We start from the raw sequence: 24318 nt of genomic DNA on the forward strand, positions 1-24318 counted from the left end.
ATGATGCAATGCTAAAATTCAGTAAAAGTGACTCTAAAAGCTTCATTAGAGTCTCTGGAATGGTTTCTTTGCTTTTTCCTTGGTGGAAGTTGGGATGTGACAAGGAGCATATCATGATTACCTGGTTCTCAGTTGCTCGGAACTGACATAAAAGCACTGACGGTACAACGAGCAGGAGATCTTACACAGCCAAAGGCTGTGGGAAGCACTTCTCACACAATCTCTGCCTTGTGCCTACTCTCTTCCTTGTACGCTTCACGTATTGCTTGTCTTTCCACCACTCTTATCCTTCTCCCGGTGACCCAAGTGTCCTCTCTTGCTATGGTCTTGTCTTTATCAGCAAGTTTTATAGTCAAATTCATCTAGTTACAAAGAAATTCATCTAGTTGCCCTACAGCTGCTCGCAGAAGAAAAGAATGCTTTATATTATGCTTATGTTGATTTAGCTATACATTGTAGATTGCACAATCATGCAGAATAAAAACACAAAATGAGAAGGTGGAAAAAGGAGAGAGGAAGGTTAAAATAAACACAAACAATAAGCACCACTGTACATAGAGGAGATAATTCTGAGATACTCTAGCAGAGACTGAAGTATCAAATAGAGGAGTGGCCAGTAGGTTGAGGGAGGTGATGGTCCCCCTCTACTCTGCCCTCGTGAGGCCCCAGCTGGAGCACTGTGTCCAGGTTTGGGGCCTCCAGCACAAGAAAGATGTGGACTTGTTAGAGCGAGTCCAGAGGAGGGTTATAAAGGTGATCAGAGAGCTGGAGCACCTCTCCTATGAAGAAAGGCTGAGAGAGGTGAGGATGTTCAGCCTGGAGAAGAAAAGGCTCTGGGGAGACCTCATTGCGGCCTTCCAATACTTAAAGGGGTCTTATAAAAAAGATGGAGAAGGACTCTTTACTTGGGTAGGTAATGATGGGACAAGGGGGAATGGTCTTAAAATCAAAGAGGATAGATTTAGACTAGACATTAGGAGGAAATTCTTCACTGTAGAAGGTTAGTGAGGCACTGGAACAGGTTGCTCAGAGAAGCTGTGGATGCCCCATCCCGGGAGGTGTTCAACGCCAGGCTGGATGGGGCCTTGGCCAACCTAATCTAGTGGGTGGCATTCCTGCCCATGGCAGGGGGGTTGGAGTTAGATGATCTTGAAGGTCCTTCCAATCCGAGCCACTCTATGATTCTATCTAGGAAAGGAGAAGAGGAACAAGCCACCTCTAGAGTGAACTGAATTGCGGACAGAAGTGAATTTCAAAAAGGGAATGAAACAAAACAAGATGGGATGTATGAGCACCAATACATCTGAAGGACTAGTCTGAGGCTCATAATAGCTTGCCTTTCTTTCCTTCTTTCCTCCTTTGTGCTTACCTTCTATTTAGTTAACAGTGCTTTCTAGGACATAGTGTCCCAGATCACCACTGTTGATGAAAAGCATGCTGCCTTTGTGTCTGTTTTTTCTTTTTTTTTTTTTTTTTTTTTTAATATTGCTTAATAAATTAGTCACTTGTGGTTTTCATAAAGCTGATACAAAGCTTAAGACAAGACTAAAATCCAGCTCACCAAATTGTAGTCTACAAGACAATTCTGTTTGGCTTAGAAAGACATGTCCAATCACATAGTATGATAAGGTTTTCTTGCCATCTGGCTCCTGAATAAACTGTTACATTGTAATCTAGTGTCTGTTTGTCAAGAAGTTTGATAGTCTGGTTTAAATTATAACCTGTTTTCATTTTCTTATTTTTTTTCCTTCATGTTGGCTGAGATTTTCCATGACTGGTCCCTGCCTGATGATGCTCTCTGGAAAGTCTGAGAAAATCCATGCCAGCTACTTTTGCATCATGTGAAATTGCAAGAAGAATAAAAAGCCTTCATTGTACAAAAGCTCCTAAAATCAAAATGTAATTCTAATGCAGCAGGATGTTGGAAATTGGCGTGTATGCATCATGCACTGTTAAAAATACATTCAGCGTTTGAGAATGCAAAGAAAAGTTAGGAAATAAAGAGCTGAATGACTAAATTCACCTCTGCACAGACTCTCTAGCCGAACTAATGAAGTTCTGAAGTCTTTTATGAAACAAAATTTATTACATAAAATTTTGCTCTATTGGAATATAACGAATAACAGTCATGACATTGACAAAAAAAAAAAAAAACACAAACAACACCTTCTTTCTGTAACACAGTATCAATAATCATGTTCATATGTTATCATGAAGGATGGAACAGGCATTTGGATTATTACTGGGTAGCAAATGCACTAAAATGAGATTGCTGCATGGGAAAACATATTGAAAAAGATGTACAAAAGATTTTTTTTTCCACATAAAAATCCTTAAGATAATAAAACGACTGTCTCCTTATTGTGGTAGTAAATATGGCAACTTTCAGAACTAAAACATTAGCACCTATTTAAGCACAAGATTTTTCTTTAACTGCACTAGAAAAAAAACAATTAGCCAGGTAATCTTTTTATATAATCTCTTGCACAAATAAATAAATGATGCTTTCTGGAAAGCAGAAAACAGAATAAATTGTAGGAGAAAAAGAAAAAAAAAGATCAGTCTTGCAAATTAGCGTCTCCCCATATGTGGGAATTGAGAGAAAAGAGACACAATAAAAAATTCTGTAATGAAGACATCACAGTTCAGTCATCAATAAACTGAGTTTACAATGGGGGGATTACAATATTCACAGCCAGTGGTACCATAACTTAGCATTAGCCCTTCTTAAGTCAAAAGAATGACTTGGGATGAGCAAAACGCAATTCAGTGTTAGAAAGCAACTCGTGGTTTCGCTCACTCTAAATAACCCTAAAGAAATGTGGCTTTGAAGAGAGTCTCTTTCAGTCCGTATTAATAGTTGCAAAAATTCAAATTTAGTCTCCTTGGTTCCATTTGCATCAGGATTTGATTTCTGATTCACTTCAGATCCTGTTCACGTCAATAATTTTTTTTTTTTTTTTTACTTTCATACCTTAATTGGAAATATCCTTAAGGATGGGAAATTATTTTGCTGAAATTCAAATGCATAATATTAAACTACAGACCAAGCAACAGCACGAAGCTCATACTGCAAACTTAATAATGTTGACTTTTGCAATTCATGGCTTTTTACGTTTAACTATGAACATGAGAGTGTATTATACTCAAACTCAGCTTCAGGGTAAAGAATAAGTTTATAGTATTTTTGCTTTTTTGCTGGGTGTCTGACAAAGGTACATGAGGTTGCCTGAGTAGGTTTATTTCTTTTTAATAGTGATTTTCTAGATTTTACCTTAGAATTAATATTAAGAAAGTCAAACTGGTCTTCCTGAGCTTGGCTGAAAAACAATGGAAAAACACAGAAGACAAAGAATTCCTCTGGAATCCACAAATTCAGGATCACTTCAGGCAAAGGTGGGCTGTGGAGTCCTCGTTCTTACCTCAGGATGGGTAGAGGTGAGCTCCACACAACAATAAAAATGAAACCTTTTGAACTGTCACTCAGGCTTAGGGTTTTGGTTCATAACAAAATTACAGCTTTAACAAGCTAGTCTTTCGCAGCTTTAGTTCCCAGTAGCAGAAAATTTGAGAGAGAGAGAGGGGCCATCTTCATGATTTTTCTTACCTACAGACTGTAGCTGGTGGAGAAAAAATTGACCCTAAATGAAAAGGGGCTTGTAAGCACCTATATCTACATAGAGACACTTAACAAATGTTCACCAATTTTGAATTAAGGGTTTAATTCCTTCTTTAGTGAAGATGGTAGAAACAGCACCTAAGGTACTAGTACTTCCTATTGGAAACTACGCTGCATGTAATCATTCACAAGTCATCTCAACTAGTCAGTCTCTCCACTAGACAAAGCCTACTATACTTAAACCTCCAAGCCATAACTTGTAGCTCAAAGAGCAAATTACAGTATGCTGTATTTTACATTACTTAGATGATGGTTTCTTAGGTATATTTGGAAAAAAAAAAAAAGCCCAAATCTTTTACCTACTGAAGAAATTAGCATCATCCACTCAATTCATGACTTGAAAACATTCATGAACGTAACAGGCCAGATTCTCTCTACCTTTTCCCGTGTATTTACTACTGAAGAAAACAGAGGTCAGTTACCTTTATAATTTACACTGCAGTATTTTAGGTAAGCTGGGTCACTCAGAAGACTTGTAGGGGAAGTGTCCTCTGGCTCCCTGCCTGAGCAGTGAAGGACAATGCAATACAGCGTGCAGGTACCCTCAGAAGCGAGGACCCCTCTTACACACCAACGTTGTCCAGGTCTGCTTATCCATATGCAACTGGAACACCAAGCAGTCTAAAGGGACTTGCCACAATGTAAATCTGGCCAAACATATAGGATGGGCAATCAAATTTTACCAAGTAATTTATCAAAAATTTTATATACACTTTGACTTTCTCCTGTAATAAGTAAACTTCCCCTGCCACATTTAAACAGACCTACTCCCCGTAAAAAAGTAATCGATTTCTGTCTTGAGTACATATTAGTAAATGACAGATCCTCCCTTTTTAATATACATTGGTCACAAATGAATCAGCTACTGTATTTGTATCCTTAAATTATGGCAACCGTTATAGTAATTATTATACATATATAGACACATACATACACAACAAATAACTATAATCACTGGGTCAGTGTATCATTATGGTGAGCGAGATTGAGCGAGATCAGTTCCTGCAGCTGTATTTCAGATTCTCTTGAGTCAGATATCATACTATCAATTACACCAATAGTTCACATTTGAGGGTTTTTCTTCCAAAATACACAAGCTAGAAATCTCCTTATATCAAGCTGCTAAATCAGGAGATTGTTTCATTTATTTAAGGGAAACACTGTAGCCCACATGCCTACAGAATGATCCCAGACTTAAAGTCTGATGATCCTTTATCTACAAAACTGTCCGTGAGGGCACCTACTTCCATCCAGATCAGCAAGTGCACATTCTTGCACAGAATGTTGGCCATGTATGCCAAATGACATGCCGAGCAAATATTTTCAAAGCTGTAACTTTTCATTTGTGTCTAACAATACAAACATGCTCCACAGAGCATGTTTTTCCATTTTGACAAGAAAGTATCTATTGTCCTCTAGAAACTCTTTTATTTTCCTACAGAAAAGCACTTAAGATCATTCTTTCTTTAGAAGGAACCACCATTGCTACTTATCTTACTTTTTACAAGAAACAAAGAGCAACAATGCAGGAGAAACTCCATGTTTTTATCCTTACTAATATCCTTATAAAAGAATGAGTAAATGAAACTGAAAACCAGTCAGTAACAGGACCACTGTGTAGAAATTCCTCTCTCTAGCATCTGTGTTCAATACGCTAACATATACTGCTTTTGCTGAATAAAAGTAAAAAGTATTGTATATGCAGATAGGGGACGTAAAAATCAGCAAGGGCGCATACAGATTCACCCTTTGTAACCTGGGTGCTAGATGGGTGCAAACATAAATTCAGAAGCAATGAACAGTCTTAGCTCTCAGACTTGTTGGTGCTATTACTTTCAGTGAGACTACCACACTCTATAGCAAGCCACGGTACTTAATTGTTGTTCAGTGTTTTACTGTTAATGGTGGTATAAAAAGAAAGCGAGAGCAGAGAAAAATAGGACTTTTACTAAGCTGTTATTGTCCCCTCTAGTTTGCTTCTAGGCCCCTCAATTTCAATCCGTGCTGTTCTATTTTGAGGATGCTTTCAGGTGCCTCGAAGTGCACTTCGACAGATCCCCGAAGCACAGCATGGATTGAAATGAAGGTGCCTGGAGATATTAGTAATAGAAATCTCTGACACAGCTCTGCACTTTGAGAAATTGCCTGATACTTATTAGAAAGCATCATGTTATTACAACAGTGTTAACACAGACTCCTATGACAATGCATAATAAAAACGCTAAAAGAATTTTGCAAATGAAGCAGCAGGTTTGAGGAAGGAGAAGGGGAGCAGAAATGGGAAGACTGGAAGTTTTTATGCACATACATATATACTTCAGCAGGCAGCAGCAGTTCTCACCCCACCCCTCCCCACCTCCAAGACCTCAAAGATCCCAAAATAAAACAAAAATCAACCACTAAATGCACATTTACTTTATTATTTAAAGTTAACTTTTTTTTCCCCCCCAAGACATGCAGGGAAAGAAAAGCAGGTAAAGCTATAAAATATTACTGTTCCTGTTTTAGCACCAAAATGCCATAGAAATGGACTTCAGTTTTTTTTTTTTTTTAAAAACATTATAAAATGTTTTTTACTTCTGGATGAGAATTTCTTAAGCAAGATTTAGTCCAAGAATGTGTTTAATAGGTAAGTCATAAATTCTTTCCTATTAAGGATGTTTACAATGGGAGTACAGACAGACCTTCAACTGTTGTGGAGCAAATGCTGAGACCTCAGTAAACTTGGCAACTATTTATTACAGCCCTATGGGACTTCATTTTAAAGAAGAAGGAGATTCTACCAACTACGGACCAAAGCTAACTGATTATGTACTCCCATTCCCTTCAGCACGTTTTCATCAGTAGAGACATCAGAAATATGGGGAACACTTCCTGGTCTAAATTCCAGCCCTCAGCATGGATGCCCGACCTATGCAAGACAACAGAGCATAAGTGCAGATGCACGTGTGCTACAGTTCATGACTACCTGACTTTCACTGCTGGTGACATATTTAGGTGTAGTACACAAGTCCACATGAACAAACAAGATTAAAAAAAAAAAAGGGCTTTTGGTGAACAATTTTTGGTAGAAGATAATGATTCAAGATCAAAGAATACCCCATACGGTACTGCACGTATAGGAGAATGGCAGATAGTCAGATTTAACTGGCTGCAGGCATCTGATTTTTAGGTCTTCTTCAAAGCTCTGCTAACATCGCCCAAATGAGATCACCAGTGATTTCCCTACTCCTAACTTAAGCTGTAAACTAATGTATTAGAAGAAATACGCAGCATTATTTTTCATATGCACAAACATTCATGAATTGGCTTAGCTGCCCACACCTAAGTGTCTAGTGGCACCTGAGATGCTGAAGGTCCACCTGGGGCAGAGGTCAGTGGAGGCACTGGAGACCAGGTCCTCCTGGAGAGGCAGCAGCAGGTTGGAGGGCAGCACAAATCCAAGCTGTGCGTGAGCAGCAGAGCCAGGTGCCAGTAAAGATGAGGTTAGCACAACTCAAACCGTGATCAATTTTGAGAATTCAGGCACTAGTTGTAAGGATTAACAGGCTGCCTTATTTTCACAGACTGAGTAGAAACATTTTTTACATTCAAATTGCTTTACTCAGATCTCTGTATATGTTTTAATAACGAACAGGAATTCTAATTTACCATATCTATGGGCCATGGTAAATAGTTTGAAGTCTTAAAATGAATATCCTACTTTTACAAATAGTTTGCTATATATGTAAACTTCTTATATTCACAATAATTCCTACCTAGGATGAGTGGGATCTCTTAACCCAATTCATAATGAGCCATACTATATGATAAAATTTATGTTCAAAATTATTGTTCTTTTAATTTGAGTCTTTTACAACAGAAAGCTTTGTTAACACATTCAGGATTGTATTGTTCTCTCTGGGGAAAAAGGACAGTGGGATTCTCAACCACGGATATGGGAACTATCCCAAATTGTAATTAATGTCCTCTTGTAATGACTAAAAAAGTGCCATGTTCACAACTTTGGGAAGTTTTATATTATGTGTGGGCAGCCAAGCAGACTACCAATTAGAAACACTGAACAACTGGTATCCGTCAGAAGGTCATGGTCAGAAATCACAAACAGGGGAAGGAAATATGACTGTTAGGAATGGTAAATAACACAGAGGGCAGAGGCTAAGAAGTAAAGAAGTAAAGTAACAGGATAAAAATAAACTGGAATATGAGAAGACAGAGAGAGCAAAGGGGAAACAAAGTAAGAAGAAATGGACTGGACATGAAGGAAGAAGGTAAAGGAAAAAAGGCTGAAGGGAGACCAGCAGGGAGAACACTCAATCAGGAGGAAAGGAATAGACAGAAGAAAATGTTTAAACAGAAGTTAAATAAGTAAAGACAGAATAGGTGAAAGGAATAAGAGATGCACAGGGACAAACGACAGAGGTAAGAAGAGATATGATAGCAGACCTGATAGAAAAAAATGACTAGTATAAAAAAAGCAGAGCAGAAAAGCAGTCAAAGAGTTTCCTTACAGGAGGAGCCCTGAAGAAGAACACAACAAATATGCCCAGTGATCCGGGTTCCAGATCATGGACCTGTTCATGGGAGTTTACTACATGTTTTTGTTTTGTTTTATTCTTTTAAATGAGAAAAAGGGCAATACTAGAGATAGTTTACTAACATAAGAAACAAACTAAATTTAGTCTGATGTACTAATTATTTTTTCCTCTAGAAGTCTAATAAATTCTTCCAAGGGAATACCAATTGTTAAAAAAATATTCATTTTTAAATGCAAACTCTCCTATTTTTGGCTAATTTATTAAAAGCTCCCACTCAATTAACAAAATACAAGCCAAGTTCGGGAAAGGATCTGGACTTGAATTAGTTTCTCTGAACACAAGCTACAGACATACAACAGTTCCAAGTAAAATGGCAAGGCCTTTTGTCTTAAAGACCAGAAATGCAACAGAAACAAAATGTAATAAAAAATGAAAATTCAGGTACAGGAATTATGTATTTCATACTGAATAATTATTTCTGTACTGCCCGTAAATCCTCTCTGGTAAGCTGTGCATCTAAAACTCATCGAACTGCCAAGGGGTAAACGCAGCTCCATCCATCACACAGCCACTTGACAAATACATTCCATAATAGAAGTTTATTTTTATGGGAGGCTGAATCAAGGACTTTCCCATGCATACAAAAACTTGTCAAAATTATTTATGAGTCTTGCTGAGACACACAATATGTCATATCAAACTCCTATTTTCCTTCCAAGCACAGACTGTCAATATCTCTGCTACTATCAATAATGTGGAACACCGCTGCTATAGGCCCTCAGGATTTTGAGGTCATTTGCCCATCCTAGCCTGCTGCCAGACGCCGTCTCTAGCTGCAATGCAGCTGAGGAGAGGTGTATTTACAACCTCCACGAGGTGTAGTTAAGGTAAGCACCAGGGACTGCATTCAAAGGCTTTGCCAACATAAAATAAAATGGAAACATATGTTTGAAAAATTACAGTTGATTATAGCTAGAGTTATGAAAATAATGAAAAAAATTTCACTGGCCTCCTTCTAAATTAAAAAATCCAAAAGCTTACCAGCATTCTCTGGCATAATTAAACAAATAATCACTTCCGATGAATACATTTGCACCTTTCTGAAACTATGCTAAGAAAAATCCCATACATAAGAAGTCTATTATTACCCTTTCGGACCGGAAAGATAGTTTGAAATCTCATGAACCTTGTTAATAAGGAAGAGAAGCTCATGAAATCAAGTATTTATTTAATACAGCCCTGTTTATTTGCAAAAAAACACAGGAAGTCTTAAAGCAAACACCAGTGTTTCTGCTAGCGGGTCCAGGCCCCTGCGCAGAAAGCACTTAGCTTCCCTAAAGGCCGTGTCCTCAGACCTTGTTCAGCCACGTCTTCTCTCCTGGCCTTACTGGTCTTGCTGCTGTGCGTTTCACAAACATTACACAGCCCCAGTATATACCCCATCTGGGACAGTAATCCCCCCCACTTCTGTGACTGACTTGACCTATTAATATTTTGCGCCATGCTGGACTGCCCCTTCTGCTGCTGCCCCCAGCCCTGCCGCTGGCCTCATCGGGCCAAGCCCAGCCCTCAGCCCTGGAGCTGAGGTGCGTGGCCCCAGCCACCCCTGGGCAGCTCTCCCCTTCCCAGGACCACGACGTAGAAGCGCCTGTGGTGGCCCTGCAGATCTGTTGTGTGTCTCACGGAGCTTGTGTGCCTCCCCTGTAGCACGCTGTGCCTCATCACCACGGCATGCCTCACCAGCCAGGAGCTGCTATCAGCGACAGCACACGACCTCTGCGGAAACAGTAGGAGGGCCTTTCTCAGAGCAGTTAAAGGAGACCTAAAACACATAGACTAGAAAGGGCCCCTGTTCTTGGGCTGCATATACAAACAGACCTCAACTTGTGACAGATTTGCTCTGCAATTCGTCTGCAAGTGGGCATGCAGGAGGAAGGGGGATTTCACATGGCACATGGCAGGACGTTCTCTTCTCAAAGGCAAAGTTATAAATTCATGTCAGCCCAATAGCTGTTGGGAGCAACACACTGCCATTTGGGAAGTCACCGAGCCTCTGATTCTTGTTAATTTTTAGCTGCCCTTCCACAAATGACAACATGTGCTGGGAATGAACTGTCTATCAAAATCTGAGAGGAGGAATTTCTTCAGTAAAAGCTCGCAGCAGGAGATTTATTTAGCTATCTCCTCACACCCAGCCATTACAGCAGAGGAGATTACACTGATACTGCAATTAACTTTGAAGGGGCTGGCCTGGATATTGGAAAGAGTGTGGTGGTGGAAGCGTAGGAATTTGAGGCAAATTCACACAGTGCAGAAGACACAGACGTATGGTGCTGCTGGGGTTACATTGGTTCCTATACTGCAGGTAACGCATTCACTGCCCCATGGCATGCCCTTCCTGCCTCCTTCTCTTAGACGAGTTAAACTGTGAAAAAGCTCCATGTCCAGATAATAAGTTTTTGCAAATGTAGCATCGGAAACTTACTGGAATATATGTAAGAGAGCAAAAAAGTCATGCAGACACCAGGGGTTACTTTGGTGAACTCTCACTGTCTTCAGCAGCAGCTCTTACGTGTCTGTTCAGCCCCAAAGGCAGCGTTGTCCCACTCACTGCATTTGGTTTTTAGGCAGGTAGCTGGGAAACTGCATAAGGCACATGGCACTCATGAACATGCCTGACAGATCTACTGCCATCACTGCCACGCATGTTTTAAATTTTCACTTCCTAAAGCGATAGTTGCTGTGGTTGGTACAGCTGGAAAAAAAAAAAAAAAGAAGTGAGTCCTTCAAGTGTTTGACAAGGCTGACAGCTCTCAGGCACTGAGTTAACTTATTGAAGGGTCACTTAATACATTTTGAGGAGCTATGTGTAGCCTGGGAAACTTTTCAAGAAATTAAAATTTGAGAGTCACTCAAAAGAAATAGACGGATGATGAGATCTATAGGGTAAACTTTTCTTACAGGTCTGTAGGGTAAACTTTTCTTACAGATCTGTACAGTGCCTGTCCCGGGAAACCAGAGATTAAAAAATTTCTACCATCTCACAAACACCAACTTTTGTATGTACTAGTACAGAACTTTGCTGAAATAATAATAAATAATGAGGAACACAGCAATAACTACATTGTCAAATTAGAACTAACATTACAGAAAAAAAACAGAAAAAAGGTTTTTCTCATCATTTTTAGTTATTGCACTAGAATAAGCTTACATTGTCTTCTGCAATTTTTGCCTGCCTGGAGAGAATTTAGAGAAGGCAACTGTTTACAGCCAAGCCAAACAAGAAATAAAAGTACTGGTAGCCCATGTGAACACATCCAAGTTTGTCCAGAAAATGCATTTTCACTACTTTAAAAAATCCCACTTTCTTAAGGCATAAGGGCAACAGAGCTATTTAACAATTTTTGCTAGTGGTTTAAAACTGTCAGGAATCAGAGGTCTTTTAGTGGTATATTTTCCACATGACATAGGTACAACTCATTTTGTCTCCAACAGAAGCCATCATGCCTATTACTCTTTGAACAGTGCACTGCAAATGCACCTTTTAGAAGAAGAAAAATATAATCCTATTGATTTTTCTCAGCCCTAAAATGTAATAATTTGAGATTATTTTTGGGTAACAATAAGGCCGATCACACTGAGGCTGATTACTAAACCCAGAATCCTAGCTCCTGTTAAAAGATATTTATAAACACAATTACTTATTTAAGTTTAATGTCCCTGTGGTAAATCATATGCTGCTATTAAAGTGCTGTACTTACTGTACCACTCTTGTCTTGTAAGACAGTGAAGACTGTGCCAAAAATGACTGAACAGGCAAGGAAGCCTAACCACTATATTTTATACTTAGAGAGACAGCAGTAACTGATGCAAAGCAAATGTCCTTTTACTCATAACCATTCTGCAGTATTAGAAGAAAGAGAGAAGTCAAAGATTAAAACATGTAGACCCTGAATCACCACTGACTTGCATCCTGAGTAGCCATTTAACACTTTTGCAATGTAAAGGTAAAACAGTAACATTCTGACTTAGCAGCAATTTACATTCACTTTGCACAGGTTTAAATGACTACACTAGAATAGGGAGGAAAAAGAACCAGCTCGCTGCATTTCAGCTAAAAGTCAAGACATTTTTAGTAGCATTACCTGTATAAACTTTTGGGGTATGCGATAGTTACATTGGTTTTTGCATCCTATTCTTAATTATATTCTTTAGAAGTATATAATTGAAATGCAATGGTTTGGTCTCTTTCATGCATTAGTCGCACTCTTTAGCTTCTAAAAAGGATCTGTGTATTTCAGCTACCTTTGGAGAAATCCCCAGGAAGTTAAGACACAAGACAGTGGTTGCTTTGCTGTAGCTACTCTTCCCTCACCCAAGATGTGTTTCGCTTCTGCAATGTCCTTAAGCAAACATTTTCCTTCTCTTCCTGTCAAACTAAGGAACTTTGTTAGCAACACCATAGGACAGGAGATAACTATAGAGCTCTCTAATTGTTAAGCTCTTGCAAGGGCTGAGCCTGATCATTCACTGAATTGTAGAGTTGATGGGATTCGTGTAGCTGGTTATAAATTGATAATCTAAATTAATTCATTCAAGCAGAAATCGATTTTGTAACTCCTTGAGAGCTTGTAATAATGCTTACCTCCTACCGTTTGCTGCATTCTCCGTTTCATAAAGCTGGTCGGAAACAGCTGGATTCAGGTGACCTGCTAGCTCATTAAATCTGTTACATGTTCCTTCTGGTAAATGATATTAAGCTGAAATGTCCTTGCGTTGATTTTTTTCCTTTAATTTTATGACAGAAATAACCTAATTTGTAACACAAAATAACAATCTCCTTGGATTACTTTGCCTTGTTAAAATATTTTATGCATTTTTCATTTACACGAAGGTAATGGAAAAACACTTAAACTATCTGTTATTTAAACCACAAGAGATATGTTACTGAAAGTCTGATAGCCGCAAAAATGATTGCCTCTTCATAGTCTTTGCTTTATATCTGTAATAAAAGGCGGACAATTCAATTCATCGGTTAGTAAATAAAGTACGATAGTTTTTATTTTATTTGCTCTGCATTGCAAGAACTAAAATCAGATTGCTTTTTGAATTCATTTAAAAATGGGCTCATTATTTTCCTTTTCTACTTCTAATGCAAAATGTCTGGTGTCTATTTTGAATGTTATACTATTTTTTTTCTTTTAAATCTAAAGCAAATATAACCTAATTCTAAATGTCAGATTAAAAGTATAAATTTCTTTCATTGACTCCTCTGTAATTATTTAAATATTGGTGACAGAATTGTCAGTAAGCAGCGCTGAATAACTGAATCAGACCATACCTCACTATGGATCTGATACAAAGCGTAAACACTTATTTTTCAGAATTTGATGACTTCTTCTATCAACTTTTATGACAAATATTGAGCAAGTGCCATGAATTACATTGTTGAAATATGCTGCAAGGCAAAAACGTATGAATTTGTCACTAGATAAAGCCCAAATTCTACCAAGTCCAGTGCAGAAACACCACCTGTTTAGGAAATGGGAAAATGTAATGTTGTTTTTCTGTATGGTCCTTACTTCACATACAAGGAGCAAGCAACCCAGAATTTAAAAGCTTAAATATGCCCTTGAACATTTCAGTTTACCATTTCCAGTAGACGTCACTATAGAGCAAGGATTCATGCAGGCTGAAAAAATGGCAACACTATCCAAAGTTATCCAAGATTATGATAAAAACGTTTAAGAAGGCTTAGCTATTAAGATAATAGTAGCTAAAATCAGAATTATTAGCTTATTAAAATTAAAGATCCATATAAAGATAAACCATCCTTTTAATTATCAGAAAGAAAAAGCGGTATTGATTTCAAGCTTCTGGCAATAACAAAGCTCAGAAAAGCATAATACATACAAAATACTCCTATCCTTCGGGATGTATGAAACTCACAACTATAACACTAAGCAATGCGTATGCATAAAAATGCAAGTATAATGTTTTCTAACACAAAAACTCTTGATAGATGCTAACGCGACAGCCATATATACCACTACCCAGATAGAAGCAACTGCTTTTTCACTCACACCGTTTCTTATTACATTTATCCTCACCAAGCAGCCTCTACTCATTCCCCAAATATTATTTTTTAACTGCACATCATAATCAAAATTTTGTCAAATAGAATTTATTCAGCAACATGAAAATCAGCATAGAATAGCAGTGAAAGTTGATGGTAGCTTGCAGAACCATAGTGAATGTCTAGAACAAGTCGATGAAATATGTAATATTTTTTTCCTCTTAAAAAACCTGGAAAATAAGCCCTATTCCCCAGTATTTTTCCTTAACACTTACTGCCTTAAGAATTAAAACTGCACCATTCTGTGTGACGGCGTTCAATCCTGAGTGGCTGGAGTTTGTCTGAAAGACAAATGCTACTCAAGGTAGTGCAAGGCTAAATGTTGTAGGCAAGTCTCCGGGAACACCTGTCTTTGAGACATAAATTCTAATGACAAAAAGCACATAAAGGGAATTTTTTCACTAGACCATACCTCAAACAATGTGTCCTGTTTTCTCTGTGAGCTCGGGTGATTTGTCTGGCCTACAGAGAAGTCAGGGCCAAGCTTTCGTCAGTTTTCTCTGTTGCTTGTGATCTGGTGTTTGCATAGCGTAGGAGGAAGCACTCTCCATGCTTAGTGTAGACTTGGGATTATAAAGCAATATAGCTCCTTTGCAAGGATGCATGGGGAGGATGAGGGGAAAACGAAGACTCTTGCCCGTTACCTTCATGAGAGCTGACTCTGTGACTACCAGCTCTGGGATCCGTACCCTGAGAAAGAAAATACCAGCAGCCATATTACCCACTTGGAAATAATTCCAGCACTTTTTGAAAAGCAACAGTGCATAAACCAAGGAGAAAAGCTGTTCACCAGCCACTTCTGTGGACGCTTCCACTGGCCAAACTGGGGCCGGTGGCAAGAGCTCCTTGAGTAAGCTGCTGCTGTGAGGTGCTGGTGAGCTGACAGCCGACTCCGAGCTCAAGAGGACTCAGTGCCTGGACTGGTCTAAGTGACCAAGCCAGTGGCATTTTCTGGAGTGTTAGAATTTTTGGTATGCTGCTTGATAAGTTTGTTCAGAAATTTCCTTAATGATTAACAGTTAAAAGTTACGTGGTGCCCCAGATAGCTATGGCTTATCCTCCTGCTTCACTCCCAAACGGGCGCTTCTAAGTGCCAAGAGAGCGTGGAATTTCTTTGGTTAAAAGATTCGAACACAGAACTGCTTTGGGGAGAAAAAAAGCTCTGTAGTATTCTGCTTGGCCTGGAGAGTAAACTAAGGCACAGTGCCTGCACACAGATCTGTGTATGCTCTGACAAAAGGTACTCTTTCAGTGTGAACAACTTCTGACCATTGAAAAACAGCAGAGGCAAAACTCCACTGAGTGATCTGGTTTGCTCTGCGAGGGAAGGGCTCCTAATGGCAATGAGGAATTTCTAGCTGAGAGAGGTGCGCCCAGGGCACCAACTCCCACTGGAGCTCCTTCACTAGCAATAGTGATGGTAACACCAGGCTGATGTTGTAAACCATGATGGTGTAAAGAAGGAGAACATTGCACTGCACCGGACAGAACAGTCACGGCAATTTTCCTGCAGTCATCCTCTACCTTCAAAATAATTGAAATTCTCGGACGGTTTGCAGTCTTCCAGTCATATTGTACTGTATCAGTTATACCCAGGAATAATCACGTTAATACCAAGTAAAGTCAAGCACTTGCCATTTATGAGTTCAATGGTTCACAGAAGTTGAACCTCCCATTTTCAAAAGGCCAATCAAGGGATGAATTGTTTTTCAGCGACAGACATCTCAGTACAAAAAAAAAAAAAAAAAAAAAGCAAACAGCATTTAAAAAAATAGAGAGAGAGATCATCCAGCAAAGGTCTGTGTCCAATGATAATACTTCTATACAAGGAAAAGTACACAGGCCTGTACGAGCATCTTTAAAAGCTCAATTATAAAATGTTTATTCATATACTTTCTATTAATGAAATGCTACCAGTAGGATAGCACGTCTGGAGACATAAGATGGTCTTTCCCTTGGTGTTACATTGCTGTAGAAGACTGGAAAAGGAAAATACTTGACAAGACTAGGGAATTGCCGAAAGAGAAAATCTTTTTCAAGGAACAAGGACCAGCAACTCCCTACTTCGCTTCTTAGCACCAACGCTCATCATGTTACTTGCAAATGAAGCACAGGGTACACACTGGCTGCTGCCACACCCTTCCTGTTGCTAATCTGTCTTTTTAAATTTAATTTCTTTTATGGTGGCTTTCCCACCGTTTAATTAGGCCACAGGGAGTAAGGAGAGGCAGTCTCACTGTCCCTTCAGAGTTTATTTCACAGACTGTTCCCTTCAAGGATTTTATTTCTGTCATTGAAAGCAGACATTCTCATATTGCTTAAACACAGAAAATGATTAATACAATGAGATTGTTATGCTCCTAGCTAAAATGGCCTTCTTTCTAATGTGAACTACAACAGCTTGAAAAGATGGGCACTGACACTACACTACAGCTGACAGTTTTTCTTTTTTTAGGTGTACTATTATTGGGATCTGTAATACTGTGTGACCCATAATAATAATCCCACCATTCTCCTCATATTAATATCATAAATTCTGCAGACATAGATGATATTATCATATATCAAATATGACCATAAAACCAATGTGATCTTAACACCTTTGGATTTGTCTTGAAAAGAAAAATACTAGATAAAATCATTTATGCTGATATCACCAAGTCTTTACTGGACTACAGTACCATGTTAAGATTACAATATATTTTTAGGAGGATAGGCATTTCTGACAGATTTATTAATCTGTTCCTTGAGTTGGAGTTGTGGATAGTTAATTTGTATGTTATTTAAGTCAATGCTTTCCATTCTGTGTTCCTGGCCACAAGCTTGAAATTCCTGAAATGCTGAATTTCGTATAATAGTCAGTGCATGTATCAAACACCCTAGCTTAAAGGAGCACTAGTCAGAGAATAATATTTTACAATATATAAGTGGCACCTGTTAGCGCCGTTGCAGCTAAAGGTCTCCGAGCTAATGCAAACACATTGTGGGTTAAAATGGCATTCTCAGCTTTGGAGTGATTTAAAAGGAAGCCCATGGCATACAAATATCAAATTGATTTAATACTGGTTTCAAGTTATGTATCTCTGAGACCACTTACACTTTACAGTATCGTGATCACAGTGGAGGACTTTGGAACACGTAGAAGACTGAAGCAAAAGCTGAATTTAAAACACTGAAACCTTCAATTTGCCACCTCCTTCTTCCCACCTCTGCTCTCATCAAAATTAGAATTTCCAGACAGATTGTACAATGTGATTGTATGTTTGGACAACTGCTATAATAATAATATATAAAAAAAAAAGAGCATAAAATGGCTTAGATGCTGAGGCTGCCAAAGTGACTGTGCCACATGCAAACATGATTATTCTTATTTCAAATAAAAAATTTAGGTAAAATTTACTCCAGCACAAAGGAACTATCGAGGGGCCTATGCCACTTATGCTTTTGCTCAAGAGCACCATAGCAGCAGAAGTGCTCCAGTTCAGCTAAGTAACGATGGAGCAATATTTGTGAGGAATTTTTACGGGGCATGTAAACATATGTGCTGTGAAATCCCCTTTTACAGGGACACTCTGCAAAGCACCAAAAAGGGAGGCTAAAGCAAAAAGAGAGAAGCAGAACAAAAGAAAACAACAATGAACAGCACAGCTTCAGAAACAGAGCAGAAAAGCTGCTCTGTGATCACTGGGCTTCTTGGGAAAGAGGATTCTTTCCCGACTTCTTCTCAGTAAACATCTTCAAGCCCTAGGTCCAGCCACTTGTTGTGTATGTTGTTGGCATGAGCTCTGTCCCTCAAAGAGCATAACATCTCTGTGGGAAATTATCTGATGTTTTTGAAATGTCTGCGTCTCTCATGAAGAGCAACACATGATGAAAATTCAGTACTATAGTTGCCATTAGGAACCAAATTTCTTTATGGCGTGCACAGGCATTTTGAAAGGGTAAACAGGTTTTGAGTAGTTATTTAAGATGAGTTGACATTAGAAGATTAGATCTTAAACTGAGTTGCTAAAAAAGCAGATGGGAGTAAGTAGGGAGCAAGCACAGTCCCGTCTGTCTTCACATGCACTGCTACTCGGAACGGACAGAGAAAGGGGCAGTGACCCCACAGTCAGGGAGTCTTTCTTCCTGAAGGGCTTTCTAACACTATGGTGCTACCACTCGTTGCAACCTTTCCAAAAGCCTTGTTAGCTGAGATATTTGCGGGTTTAATGTCCCAAGCTGCTCAAGTCAATCGGTTAACTAGGAATGGCTACTTTTTTCCATTTTGGGAGGAAAAAGGGAAAATTCAGTAACAGGGCTCTGAAAATACCATCCAGAGGCGAGGGGGGGGGGGAATACAGCAATACGTGGGGTTGGCAATACTGACATTCTCTGGTCTTCACCGTAACCAGAGGGTTGGAGAAACTCTTCTTTGGGAAGTCAGTCTCCCTTTACAACCCACTGCAGCCATCCCGGACTCACTGCTGTGACTAACATGCCACAACCTACTCCCTGATGCACAAATTCCCTTTGACACAGATGACTTTAATGGGTTCTTCTTTGTAGCATTATAGTATATTGTATAATTAATTCAGGAATTAAAGCTGCCTAAATGCATTCAGACACAGCTCGTCTGGAGCTGTTGCAATCTATTTTGTCAATAACCCTGGTTCAAGGGTTGATGTAGTTACACATCAGCACAACAAGACATGTCCACTCTGGGTATTTACAGTATCTGTGATTGACTCACATTTTTATGAGATGACTAACATTGCGTATTTTCATGTTTTACCTTAGAAAATTATTTTGATATAAATTTAGCAGTAGAAAGTTTCCAAACTATGAAAAAATATATGAAATGTTTTTATTTTCATGTCCTAAATATGTTCACCACATTTGAAATGAATTCCTTTTTTTTTAAAGTGCAATCAACTATGTGAGTTTTTCCGTATGAAATTTTACTTTCCTCTTGAGGGTATCCAAAAAGCATTAAGCACCAAAGAAAAACATACATGACAAAATGAAAGGTCAGAAAGGAGACTGTAATTGATTTACTTTCCTTACGAGTGAAAAAATGCTGGGGGGAGAGAGAAGGGGAGGAGAAAGAGGTGGGCTCAAGAAAAAGGGGAGAGAAAAGAAAGTTTTATTTGCCTACTTTCTTTTTTAATTCCCACTTTTTTCTTTAACTACGAAAATATTACAAATGTCAAGGCTGGCTTTAACTGGCTTTGCTAAGCATCTGTACTACATACCTTAGCAGCCATTAATTTGGAAGCAATCTCTGCAACTCAGAAGCTGAAAGCATTGCTTCTTAGAGAGGGGAACAATCACCAGAGATCACAAAAAGAGGTGTTCATTTTCTGATCCTGTAGTTTGGGGTTATCCCAGTCCTGCTGAGGTCTGCTCCGGCTATGGAGACTGGGATTACTGAGATACATAGATGACTTATTTAGAGAACAGATGATAGATTTATCTCCCTAAATATTAGCTGTCCAAGGCATATATGTGGCACAATTTTGTACACAAAGAAATACGCATTTCTCCCTTTTCAGTACCTTTTATGTCTTCCCAAGCCAAAAATATAGAGTCCTTTTTTGAGAGCAGCATGTTTACAGCAGAAGAAACAAAATTTGGAAAGCAGAAAAAAGAGCAGCACTCTAACTCACTGATACGGATATGGTGTGACAGGAAGGATGAATAATCAAAGATACAGTTGATAGTTTACTGTTCAAATAAATTAAGCAATCCTCTGACAAAAAGTCTTTCTTACGGTATTTTAATGATATGGCTCTGACATATTTTGATCACAAATAGTTTCAAAAGAGGCTCACTCTGCCAGCTGGGCTGTTCTTAAACAAAACCTCTACATTCTGATCCAGGAAACATCAATCATCACGTCTCCAAAATCATTACCATTTATTGAGCATCCATTAATATGCTCAATGCTAAATAAAGCAGAGGAACATGCTGTCCTTATCCACATTTCTGATCATCTGTCCTTTATTTTTGAAGTCAGTTTGGCTCTGCATAAACTCAGAGAGCCTAAAGTAAACAAACACATAGAAATATTTTGGTGACTATGTATTACAGTGCTATCCTTTTTGCATGCTCATTTTATCTTTCATATTCTGTAAACATATATAAAAAAATCCTATTCCAACTGCAGGGAAAGACCTGAAGTTGAGACTCTGCAGGACAAACGTGCTCAAAAAAGGAGTTAGGATGCAGACGGGCCATGATGTTTGGCTACAGGTCAGAAAAGAGAGGACAGAGACCTGAGCAGCTGCAGAGCTGCTGATTTTCACAAGTACAGGTATGTTACTTCTGAAGAAAAGACAGTACATCTTGAACTAGAGAAAAACCCACAACAACATCCTCCAAAGAAATCCAAATTTTTTAAGAAGTCAATAATAAAAACAATTACTGCGATGAGTGAAATCTACTTCTGGTTCAGCTTTTCAAAAAATACCGCACCTCAACAACCTCAGAGAACATCCAAAGTATTTGGTGAATTTGATAATTTAAAACATCCAAAATCTATAATAATTCTTCATTATAGGAAAGGAATGAATATGTATCAGTTGGATGCTCTTACGGTTCTATCTACCTGCTGTGTTAGAGAAGAAGTAAAGGTGATGTTCATAAAGACAATGACAAAAGTTCCTTCATTTAATAGGCAACTCTCTAATTACTGGCCACTGGAGTATTAGGTTGAATTGCATCACTGATGAATAGCCAAGGGACTCAGTTAACAAAAATCAGTGCTTTTAAAGTCTTTAATGATCAGAACAAAATGAATGAAAGCATTTGTCAAGATTATGATTGTCATTAGAAAATGCTAATTACATATTAGTTTAATAATTACCACATGATCATTTACAAAAATTATTAAATTTTTTACCTACTTTGAAGAATTAACTTTTTTTTTTTTTTAACAAAGTGTTCACAATAGTGCTTTTAGAAGTTAATATTTTTAAGATTACAGAGCTTCTGAACCTGGGCTGCTACTGTTGGAAAGCTCTGATTTGAGTTTATTGCAAATACATCTGATTTCACTCACTTAAAGATATATATTATTACCCTCTTAAGGAAAGCCCCAGCAGAGTAGAAGTCATAAAAAGCAGGTAACTTTCCCACAAAAATAGCTGCACAATGAAAAGTTTAACTCCAGTAAAAAGCCACTTGTTGTTAATTAACACTTGTGCTAAGTAAGATGTATCACTCCTCAATACTGAGCTGAAATCTGACCTAGCAATTGATGCTATGAGGCAAGTATCAAACATAAGATCTGAGAGCTGTGTCCTACCTGCATGGCACAACAGAATATACCACCAGTATGCTTACTTTTTAACGGCTTACTTTTTAAAACAGAAACACTTATTTTCCTGCAGACCAGTGTTACACCAGTTCTACAGCTCAAGATGCATCAGCAGCCACTAACTCAACAACAACAAAAGCATCAGGCACTACTGTGAACTGAAATGGAAATTTTCTCAGCCAGTAGGAACTTTCATGGTTCCAATCAAATCTATGACTAATACAGTACTTAGGCTCTTTTGCCAGTCTGCAAGCATGAAATAATCCCCCCCCCCCGAAGAACCATTTTCCTATTTTCAGTTTAAAGTTTATATTTTAAACAACCAGAGGTAGCTCAAATAACATCCTTCTTTTTTAGGGGAGAGTGTAATTGAACTACATCCAATGGTGCAGCTTTAAAAAATACACCCAGAATAAGAACTGGAAAATATAAAAAGTTTTCATTATATTGTTTCTCACCTAAGATCAACATCCTGACTTGGAACAGACCCATGAGTGACAAAGCGGCACATCGTTGCATTACTGTCCTGAAAATGGCCTTAATTCTGTTTAGCTACAAAATAATGGTACCCTCGTTATTCTTAGTAGTCCCTACTCAGTGTGAGGGAATTTGGGGAACAGGACAGTAATTTTACTTGAACTTTGCAAATAAACAATTAAGGTTGACTACTTTAAATGCAAGCCATGTCCAACTTCAGTGTAAAAGCATAAATGGCTGCCTTTGACTAATTTCCATTGCTGCTATGGCACAAGGACAAGGTAAGCTTCAAGAGAAAGCAGATAGATGTGCTACTGCCAACCAGAGTTTGGAGCACCGAGCCTACACAATTTGTTCAATTTCTTCTGCCAAGTGCAGTAGAACCTACTCCAGATCAGACTCACTTGCGGAGTAAGAGTCATGGGAAGAGAAGAGGCAAAGCTCAGGTGAAAGCCTTCTCAGGATGAGTCTTCAAATCTGGTCTTGAGGTGCAATTATTTTGATTCCTTTGAATAAAAGAAAATATTCAATGGACTGATCCTTGAAACAGTTGCCCAAGTTGCATCTGACAAGCATCCATATTGGGATAAAGTGTGAAAACTCTTAAAACTGGCTAGATTTAGTCAGGGGGCAAAGAGGAATCATTTGGCCAGATGACAAGCCACCTCAGGACTTGGGCAAAGAAATATGGAAATCTTCACATATACATCACACTGTTTTGAATCTTGCCCAGGTCAGCGGCTACTCAAGCTTGTGAGTTGTCCATGCAGTATCACTTGGCAGTTCTGACTATTTTCCACTGAACTATCACATTTGCCACAGTTTTAGTCCAAGGAGTGAATGGGGATGTAAACTGAACAGTCATGGCTAAAGGGAGCAGCTACAGATCAAGGTTAAGGCCTTAGCAGGGCCACACAATAATCTTGTACCGCTTCACTTTGTACTTGGTGCGTGGAATAGAGGTATTCAGTCTCCATGGCTGTCAATCAGGCATTTTTCATGAGTACTAAATTCATTTAAATAAATATATAAAATTAGGTGTTTTAACTTGTCATTTGGGTAAGATCTGTTTTATTGCTGCAATTTTTTTCTGTAGTATGTACAAATCCATCAAAAAAGTCTCAGTGATGCAATCCCTTTATAAAATGGTTAATTATGTGACTTCTTCCTAAGAAGCCCTAGACGCTATGACAGTGATAACAAAACCTACATTAAAAATGATCTTAAAAAAAAATATGTAATTGATATGTTTTGTTTTCAGGGAATTTTTAGAAAGCTTGCATTTCAGAACCAGGCACACACATAGAACATTTAACCAACTTCTGTGAGAAAATAAATTTCAGACATTTAATGCTAATGCTAAAAGATATTTAACCCTTGAAAAACAACCTCAACCCTATTTTTTCTCCTAGTGAGCTTGGAAAACAAACTCATAGATGTTTTGTGCTATTTTTTATTTCATAAGCTTTGTTGATAAAAATATTTAGGAAAAAAATATTACTGCATCCAGTATGTTCACTTGATCCGTACATTTAAAAATAAACGTTTATTTTCATGCGGACAAAATAACTGCAGTCACTGTAGCAAATAAATACCGCTTGGATGTGCATTATGGCAATATATAAGGGTAACAGATAACTGTAATTTGTTTTTGTATCTATATTTTTAAATAATATTATTGAGTGACTGTGATTGCTTTTAAAAAGAAGAAAATATCAAACGTGCTACCCATTTCTTTTCATTGTGAAGCCTGATTTAGAGGAGGGTAAAAAAAAAAGATATGGAACTGGAAGAACAATTGAGTTTGAAATATATGCTAGCCTCCCATTAACAAGACCAAGTTAGAGCAGAAATGCTACATTTTTCAGGAACAAATTTTCAAAGAAACCTAATTTTACCTAACACCTAATATCAGAACTTCCCCAGAAGTTGAGGTGGTGGAGATATGATGAACCAACACAGATTTCTGACTCTCTTTATATCACCGTGGAAGGGGGTCCTTCTCCTTCAGCATGTAGGTCTGAGGTGCAGAAGAATATTGGAGCAGGGACGTGAACAGACCCATTAATTTTTTTCCTATATCCTGACCCGAAACAGCTCACAGTTGAGCCTCCTGCCAATGCAGTAAGGAAACAAAGACATGCAGGTTCTCAAACCCTGTTTTCTGTACAGACCAGTCTCAGAAGCA

The 24318-nt window shown here is 38.4% G+C and overlaps 1 protein-coding gene across 6 annotated transcripts in view; it reads right to left on the bottom strand.

The window, feature by feature from the left end:
* ZNF407 (zinc finger protein 407) overlaps positions 1-24318 on the bottom strand; it is a 338196-nt gene that overhangs the window by 40299 nt on the left and 273579 nt on the right. Inside the window, exon 11 of one of the 6 annotated variants that reach the window (XM_066992726.1) lies at positions 6090-13029. The exons of 4 other annotated variants lie outside the window; for them this stretch is intronic. In XM_066992726.1, coding sequence (XP_066848827.1) covers positions 12947-13029 — 83 coding nt within the window. In that variant the 3' untranslated portion in view covers positions 6090-12946. Of the gene's footprint in view, positions 1-6089; positions 13030-13895; positions 15044-24318 lie in introns of those variants that run through there. One more of the 6 variants, XM_066992727.1, reaches the window with a different exon arrangement.

Source organism: Anser cygnoides, chromosome 2, assembly GCF_040182565.1.
Source record: "Anser cygnoides isolate HZ-2024a breed goose chromosome 2, Taihu_goose_T2T_genome, whole genome shotgun sequence".
Lineage (NCBI taxonomy): Eukaryota > Metazoa > Chordata > Aves > Anseriformes > Anatidae > Anser > Anser cygnoides.